The sequence below is a fragment of the Oryx dammah genome, unplaced genomic scaffold, assembly GCF_014754425.2.
Source record: "Oryx dammah isolate SB20612 unplaced genomic scaffold, SCBI_Odam_1.1 HiC_scaffold_11122, whole genome shotgun sequence".
NCBI classification, from domain to species: Eukaryota; Metazoa; Chordata; class Mammalia; order Artiodactyla; family Bovidae; genus Oryx; species Oryx dammah.
The window spans coordinates 24,283-33,081 of record NW_024080515.1 but is presented as its reverse complement, the minus strand read 5'-3'; the positions used below and the strand labels follow the sequence as shown (position 1 = coordinate 33,081).

Below are 8,799 nucleotides of genomic sequence, written 5' to 3'. Positions count from 1 at the left end.
ATGTGCTTAAAGAACTATAAGCAGTAACATCTTCATTAATCTTGACAACCACATACATCATAAACCCACAGGAATTCCAAGAACTAGAATCTCTAAGAATTCTGGTTCTGTCTTCTCTAAGTTACATATAATTTAAGAGAAAGAGTCAACTCTATACCTGTAGAAATGAGGCTATGGTATTTATTGTAAGGATCATTTATAGGTTTGATGGTCCAATGGTTAAGACACCGCTTTCCAGTGCAAGGGACACGGGTTTGATCCCTGGTTGGGGAACTAAGGTCCTGACGTCAGGGTGTGACCAAAACTTAAAATCGTTTCTAAGACTGAATTCATTTCTGCTTCTTTTTTGAACTATAACACTGCAGTATAAGAATGAGGGCAGCACAAGTTCCACAGGTAACTTCTACATTTATTTTATACCAAAAAAGTTATGTGCAACAAATAAACATTCTTACATATTTACATTTGTTTTTACCAGTTAGCAAAACTGTGTCCTAAATCTCTGATAAAGAATATTTCTATCTATATTAAAGGGGAAATCTGCCCAGTGAACTCCATTTTAAATGAATGTTTACTCTGGAGCTTAAAGCACTAGTAATAAATATTTTTTGATGGAACATACTATACAGATCATACACCTAATACTTAGGCCATGCTTAATACAGTTTTATAACAAAACATTTTACCTTTTCTGGGCTAATATGTTAAAAAAAAAAAAAAGTTTTAACCAAGTCACCTGGACTCCCACCCCCATCCCTTTGATTTATTGAAGGGTAGTTCTCACAAATTAGGACTCATAAGTGCTGCCTAAAATATATAAATAGCAGTGTTTCACCAGTACTTGCCCATTGGGGAAAAAAATACACAAAAATACATGAGGACGAAGATTGAATATTAGGTATTCTTTCCCAAATAGGTTACCAAAAATGAGAGTGGGTTTCTTGTTGGCAGTTGTCCAGTACTGATGTTCAGGGTAAGATCTGTCAGCAGTTACTGGTCTCAAGCTTTGCTGAATACAACTTTGTAATAGTCTTAAATGAAGTCTAAGAAAACTAAAGCCAACTCACAGTCTTAATTTCATTGTAGTCTTGGTCCTGTATTTTACGTAGGAGGTCCAAAGATCTCTTGTATCCAAGGAGAGATCTTTGTCTCTCTGAGTGAAAATAATCAATGCTGTCAACATCTTTAAAAGTCATGGATTTAAGGAGGGGCTACATACACCCAGGGCACACAGCTAGTTAAACCTGACACTTCACCAGAAGTTGATCCTCAACTGATAGCAACTAGCTGCAAAGAAAAAAGTCAAATGAAACCCTTCAAACCACCGAGTTTTCCTAAAATTTGTCATGTAACCACGACTTCTCTTATTTCTTCAAAGGATAGGACTGTCAAGTAAATAAGAGGCTTCATCTGTTACAAATCATTTTGAAAACTGAGAAGCAGAAATTCACATTTTCCCCCACCTGTTCTTCAACACTGGTAGCTAATAATGTTGCAGTGTTTAAATATTCAGTCTGAAATCATCTTAATAACCCTCAGACTTTTATAACAGGGGGTTTCCCCCTTCTTCTAGGGTAGAATTGAGGATGTAGCGGGAAGCCTAAATTCTTTCCAGGGAAAAATACCAAATCACACACACCAGCGTGGGGGTCCTTTACTTAGAGAGGTGGGCATCACCACGTGGTTATTTCAGGCAGCACATGTTCATCCCTCAGTGAGAAGGACATGAATTCTGGGGTCAGAGGAATGTGGCAACAATTTTTCTACAACTGAAACAGTGGTGTCCCCAGGGCTTAGAAAAGCAAAGGAAAAACCTGAAGGGTCTGGCTGAACACTCTGATGTTTTTTCACAAAAGAATTGCAGGCGTTCGCAAGAACGCAACATCAAGACAAGCTTTAACTCTACTCCGCTGACCGATACAGAGGAGGGCAAAGAACAATTTTAAATGGGGACACAAGGAATTTGTTTAGCACAACCAGAGTTTACATATATATATATATACCACGATGTCATCACGGTGAAGCCGTCTCCAGACTAGTGGAAAAAAGAGAAGCAGCGGACTGCTGATCTGCTGGGTAGAGGGGGAGCTCTGCTGCCAGACGAGCTCATTGTGCAGCTCTTCTCATTTCTCCATAAATACCAGACATCTAATCAACACTTTCTAGAGTTCTTTAGAGAAACAAGAACAATACATACATAATAAAACAGACATTGAAATATTCACATTCATGGGAAGAAACATAAGCCTGGATGAAATCAGAACTAAGCCATCTTTTACAAAATTGGTTTAAACTGGTTAAAAGTACATTACAATGCAATTTGATACCTGCCTTGGGCTAGAAGAGTACACTGCATCAATTATGACAATTGGTTGGAAACTGCTGGACAGTCGATGACTCTACACATTATGGTTTACAGAGCAGAGCCTGTCCCCTCCCTACAAAAGAAGGCAGAACACTCAGTAGTTACCAGTTTCTTCTTAACGTAATGATGAACAGAATTAGAAGCAAAAACATGGCGACTCCTTCTCAATCTAAGGAATGAAAAGATCACACAGAACCTTCCTATAGAATGCAAGTTTCCTACTTCACGCTGAGAAAGGAAGGAAGGACACTTCTGCCCAAGTTCAACACACAAAATATTTGGTTTGAGATTTAAGACAGAAGGCACTTTGAACATTCTGATAGAAGATGTTAACCAGAGAAACATACTGTCACCGTTTCATTTGGGTTTATTCAAATCTTTTTCAAAGACTCTGCACTGGGGTAGTTAGTAGAAAGAGTACTATGTTCCACCTTGAGATACTTCTCCCTTTAGTACTCCTCCCAGTTAAGCCAATTGAGCAGCATGTCAGCCCTAAAGTTTACGAATCTAATATCTGACTCTAAAACAATTAAACTAGATGTCCGGTTAGTTAGTGAAGAAAGAAACGAGAAACACTATGGAGCTACCCAAGAGTAATCCTACTCTGGAGTGACTGGGGCTTATACTGATGATTTTCCAAGCCAATACTGTTTGGTTGACTGGCACTAATGTGAAGGAAAATTATCTGCATGAAAATTCACCTGTTGTAAGAGACTATGAAACGCCATAGTACTATTTCCAGCTTTTTGCCAGAGAAATCTACCCATTTTCCCACCTTTAGTGTCCTGAAGGCCTTGAAAGTCTGGTCACATGACTCACACTGTAAGTTTCTAATTGATCCAGTTTTATGACTAGGTACAAGCTTGACTTGAATGTCCAAATTTAGTTTCTTCCTTTCAAAGGAAGGAGATGAAAGGGAACCAGTCACCCTATTATTTTTGCTGTCAGTGCTGGACCCACAGCTGCCAGTCCTTTCCACAAGATGCTCTGTGTGGACTTAGTATTTTCACTACGTCTTCAGTCAGCGTTGAGCTGATTGTTCCTCATCGCTACACTCCAACTAAGCTGTACAGCAAGTTTCTGCAGGGCTGGATCCAATATCTCTACCTTTATTTACAAATCTCACATAAATGGATTCTAGTTGAATCTACATGTTTAAATCCATCGGCTAAAAAACATATTACATATTGTAAACATGGCAATATTGAATACAGTATCTATTCTAAAATATTTTCATGTCATGATCACATTTGTTATACCTGAAATTGAATTTATACACATTAGAGAATTACTAGCAATGGTTGCTCACTTTACAACTGAGGGGAAGGGGCAAGGGCTACATTTTACCATTTCAGAAACATCTCCAAAGTAAAGTTAAAGCTTGTCTTTGATTGGCTTGGTGTATCCTTTTTTTGTATCCATATTTAAAATGAAGATTGACACAGAAAATAGCTAGAGCCCCTTCTAATTTATAGGATTTTTAAAAATCAGTTTAAGATTCTTAGGGAAAGTGTCTGTTGTGAAGAATAATAATAATAATTAAAAAAAAAACCAAACTGCTGCAAAATAAACTTAATGGAAAAAGGGACTTCAGACTGTCAGTTAAAGAGTTCGTCAGGCGGTCAGTCCTGCTTGGGCTGCAGTTGCCGTTTCCAGGCTTCGTTCAAGTAAACTAGTCGTTTGTAGTTGATGATAAGAAGAATGAAGTTCAGCACATATGTGACGATGCAGATGATGCAAAACTCCTTCAGCACAAAGTACAGGATGTAGGCCAGGTACAAAGACCCCACTACGGACATGATGGAGGATGTCATGAGGATTAAAGCTGCAACCGCACTCGCTGTCAGGCCTGCAAGAGAAGGGACACTGGCTCAGTCAGACCTTGACACTGGAGAACAAGCTTCCCAGTTCAAAGGGAACATTTTGTGATTTGCTTCAGGGTTGGAACACTGATCTTAAGACAAAACACTCTGAAATTTGAGGACAGGACCTACAGGTCTATTTTCTTAAATTTTATAGCTGCAGTGTTATTATTTTTTTATTTTGTATTGGAGTATGGCCGATTAACAATGTTGTGATGTTGAGATAGTTTCAGGTGAATAGCGAAGGGACTCAGCCACACACATACACGTATCCATTCTCTCCCAAGGGCTTCCCTGGTGGCTCAGTGGTAAAGAATCCACCTGTCAATGCAGGAGACACGGGTTTGATCCCTGGATTAGGAAGATCCCCTGGAGTGGAAATGGCAACCTACGCCAGTATTCTTGCTTGGGAAATCCCACAGACAGAGGAGCCTGGCAACCTACAGTCCATGGGGTTGCAAAAGAGTCAGACATGACTTAGTCACTAAACAACAACATTCTTCCCCAGACTCCCATCCTGTCCAGGCTGCCGCATAACACTGAGCAGAGTTCCCTGTGCTATACAGTAGGTCTTTGCTGGTCATCCACTCAAAATAGAGCAGTGTGTACATGTCCATCCCATAGCTGCACTGTTTTTGACTGGTAAATATTCTGGATGAAATATTATGTATTTCATAAACTAGCCTTAGCTAAGGCATGTAAAGAAAATATGCACTTTTGCAATCACATTATTACTATGCAAAGAAGTAGATTTGTAAAACTGACAGCCCTACCTCCTGTAATGAATAAAGTAACGAGAGGAGAGAAAAAAAAAGTAATGTGAGGACCACAACCTTCTCTTCCAAGCAGGACACATTTGGTGAGACCATCCAGACCCTTTTCACTATAGGTAGGCTCCCCACCTGTGGAAAGTAAAATTTGCTTTCCTGTGTTTAGATCAAATTTATAAAAAATCCCATAATGGGAGATGATTATATCAATATGCTGTTGAAGGGAAAAAAAAATTCATGATAAAACATTTCAGAGAGGGCTCACCCTGGGGCATAAGGAAAACCACATTTGGCCAGTTGGCCACATGTGGGTCAAACCAGATGGAGAAAAAAGGCAGTTATATGTGCTAACCTGAGTTCTCAAGACAAAGACTTGCCTGAACTCTTGATGCTATCATCTGACATCTTCACGTTTGGTTTTGTAATTTCCTGTAGCCAACAATATTGAGAACATGTGTATTTATTTTCAAGGATAACAGGAGATAGCAGAGCATATTAAACTGCCTACCCTCCTACCCAACAACTAATGGATAAGGATCACAGAAACAGGATACAAGTAAATAAGTGGTAGTGGTTTGAAGAGGTTAATTAAGGAGCTGAGATAACACTGCCAGTACAATGAGAAGTTGCATTTGGGCTATAGCCTAGCCATGGGGACCGACTTGCCTAGAGACCACTTAAGAGAGTACATGTTTTTTAAAGAAATCATTTTTTTTTTTTAAAGCAGAGGAGTATTTATTATTTGACCACACTGTGTGGCATGTGGGATCTTAGTTCCCTGACCAGGGATTGAACCTGCATCCCCTGCATTGGGAGTACAGAGTCTTAACTACTGGACTGCCAGCGACATCCCTGATGCTTTAACAAGGCTCTTTCCAGACACCGTTGGATTACTTATGCACCTGCTTTTGTAAATAAAGATTTATCGTAACCCAGCCACACTCATTCACGTATGTAATGTCTGTGACTGCTTTGGGACTAGAGTGGCAGAGCTGAATGGCTATGATAGTCAGCAAAGCCTAAATGGTTTCCTATCTGGCCCTTTACTAAAAAACAAAGTTGGCTGACCTCATTTATGCGAATATCTCAAACTTCAAAAATGAATGCTGGTACCTTAATGAAAGTTAATTTCAAAATGATATAGGCAAGTTATTTGTGCTCTCTGTGCAACTCTTTTCCTTAACTGTAAAAGTGGTATAATAATCATGACTGCCCCTTAAGACTGTTGTGCAGATTTAAAGACCTAATACGATGGGACTTCCCTGGCGGTTTGGTGGTTAGGACTCAGGGCTTTCACTATGGTGGCCTAGGTTCAATTCCTGGTTGGGGAACTAAGATCCCACAAAGCTGCACAGCGCCACCAAAAAAAAAAAAAGGCTCTATCTTGAACAACTTAGAAGGGAGTGAACCTGATGTGCTCTGGAAAACCACGTTTGGGGAGTTCAAATGTGCCTCTGGTGGTAAAGACACAAACACTAAAAATGCATGTGAATGCCTAAAATGTGACTAGAAAAAATACATATGATACACATGATTTTAAATGTGTATATAATGAAATTAACAAATTAAATATTACAAAATTTCAGAGATGTTCAACCCCATCTCCCAAAAGTAACATAGTCAGAATCTTTTCTTAGGTTATTTTATTGTGAACTTATACTTCATATTCTTCTTTAGAAATCCAAACAAAACAATTAAATGAAATAAAAGGTGAAAGTCTCAACCCTGCACATATATAAATATATACTTATCCTCTATTTATTATACCACAATTTGCTTTTTTTTTTTTTTAATTGCTAAACTAGGTTTTGATCTTCCAGGGTTTGTAGACCTACTTTTCCCTTTAATGGCTACTTAGTATTTTCTAGCATGCTTATAACCTAATTTATTCAGTCCTTACAAGCTACTTCTAATTTTTTGCTATTTTAAATTGAACTGCTATGAATATCCTTATGTGTGTGTTTTATTTCTGCAGGATATACAGATACAGAAGGGGGCAAACTTAATAGAGCTATTGAGAAAAATTTAGGTGCACAGTTTGCCTTAGAATAAATCTATTGGTGCTAGAAAGAAGACCTGCCAGATAACAGGATAAAATATTAACAACTGAAATGCAAGGACAAAGATGGATGAATTTAACTCTGAAAGTATAAAACCTTCTGTATAATCAAAATTCACAAAATCAATATTTCTAAAACAAGAATAAAGAATGAGTAAAATGTTTGTAACAAATATGAAATGTACTGTTATCAGGATCGCAATAACTCAATTGGCAATAAAAGGAAATTAAAATACTATAAAATTTAAAATAAAATTAATATGGCTATTAATATGTAACTACTGAATTAGAAATTTTATAGAAAAAAAATGAGGATGGTTGAAGCTTAGGGAAAATCTGACAACTGAGGGAAAATCAGTTTGTTTCTACCTATTAAAATCCATACCCCAAAAAAATCTATGTGTGTTGAATCATTCATCCTACATTTAGATATTTGTTTGAAGAAATAATTCAAACAGAAAAGTATGAGAAGAGGACTTTAAACAAAGTTAATCACTGTAGTATTATTTAGAACATTAAAAAAATCTGAAGCCTTGATATCCACAACAGCAAAGCACTGAAGAGGATAGACAGTATAAGAGAGTTCACATAAAATTTAAAAAAGTAAGGAACAATGGCAATAGAGGCTATATAAAGGTGATGGAATTATGACTGAATATCATTTAGCATTAATGTTTTCTCAATGCATAATATTTTTAAATAGCTAGAGAGTATACAAAATAACAAGGAAACAAGGTTTCCAAGGCAAACTGTTTGGAGTAATAATTTCCCTGAATGGGACTTGTTTTTTCTGAGCATCCTGGGATGCTCCTATCCCTGATTAAATACCAACAGATACCAAGTTCAGGCTGAGTGTCATCAAAATCTTAGTGAACCAAGTTTTCACAACACAAAAATGTGTTACAAACTACAAATGTTCTATCAATGTTACTACAAATGTTCTACCATCAACATCTGCTTTTTATTTACTATAAAGACACATCAGGGCAAAGAGACAAAGTACTAAGTGAAATATAACAAAACAAACTTATTTATGTATTGCTGTATAAGTACTTACCAAGTAATAACTGTAGTATATAAAATATAAGTCCAAAGATACTGTTTGGCTGGTTTAATACACCATCCTTTCCAAAAATGGAACCCAAAAGACCAAATCCTCGACCCCATCTGTAAAATAAAGAAAACCAGTAACCCTATATTTAATAGAGTTTTCTTCTTTTTTAAAAAGGAGAACTATCTGAGCATTTCCTGCCCACATACCCATCTGAATCTCTAAATTGCCAGTTTCTATATAGTCTTTTCCAAAAGGTTGAACAAAGCGTTGTTTTTCTGATAGCATTAGTATTTGCAGAGGAAGGGCTCTTTGAATTTTAAGCCAGGGTCTCTTTGAAGCAGCACTACTGACATTCTGGGCTAAATAATTCTTTGTGGTGGAGAGCTGTTCAGTGGGGGGCATTACAGTGTATTTAGAGGTCCCTGGCCTCTACACCCCCCTCTCCACCAGCTGCGCCTACCAAAAATGTCTTCAGCCATTGCCAAAGATACCCTGGGGGCAAAATCACCCCCAGTTGCAAGTCATTGATGTAAGCTGTCCTATTTCTTCACTCATAGTACATAGAATGAAACTTTTCCTGACCCAAGTCATGCATGAGGAGACATATCCTGGGAACATTATCTTTAAATGTCTATCCAAAACTAAAGTTCTTCCTAGAATCTTACCTTATAAGTAAAAAGTTGATGCAT

The 8,799-nt window shown here is 37.6% G+C and overlaps 1 protein-coding gene across 1 annotated transcript; it reads right to left on the bottom strand.

The window, feature by feature from the left end:
• Nucleotides 1–388: 388 nt before the first annotated feature.
• Nucleotides 389–8,799, bottom strand: LOC120860595 (vitamin K epoxide reductase complex subunit 1-like protein 1). Its single transcript, XM_040236391.1, has 3 exons — nt 8,776–8,799; nt 8,114–8,249; nt 389–4,214 (listed from the first exon to the last, which is right to left on the bottom strand). Exons 1-3 carry the CDS (start codon nt 8,797–8,799, stop codon nt 3,988–3,990), a joined length of 387 nt encoding a protein of 128 aa, XP_040092325.1. The 3' UTR covers nt 389–3,987.

Bases quoted from the DNA above. Each gene is read 5' to 3' on its own strand.
- LOC120860595 (XM_040236391.1), bottom strand. From the start codon at position 8,799: ATGCATCAACTTTTTACTTATAAG. The intron at 8,250-8,775 runs GTAAGATTCTAG...TATTAAATATAG, and splicing joins ATCAACTTTTTACTTATAAG to GGTTACTGGTTTTCTTTATT. The intron at 4,215-8,113 runs GTAAGTACTTAT...CTTCTCTTGCAG, and splicing joins TATACTACAGTTATTACTTG to GCCTGACAGCGAGTGCGGTT.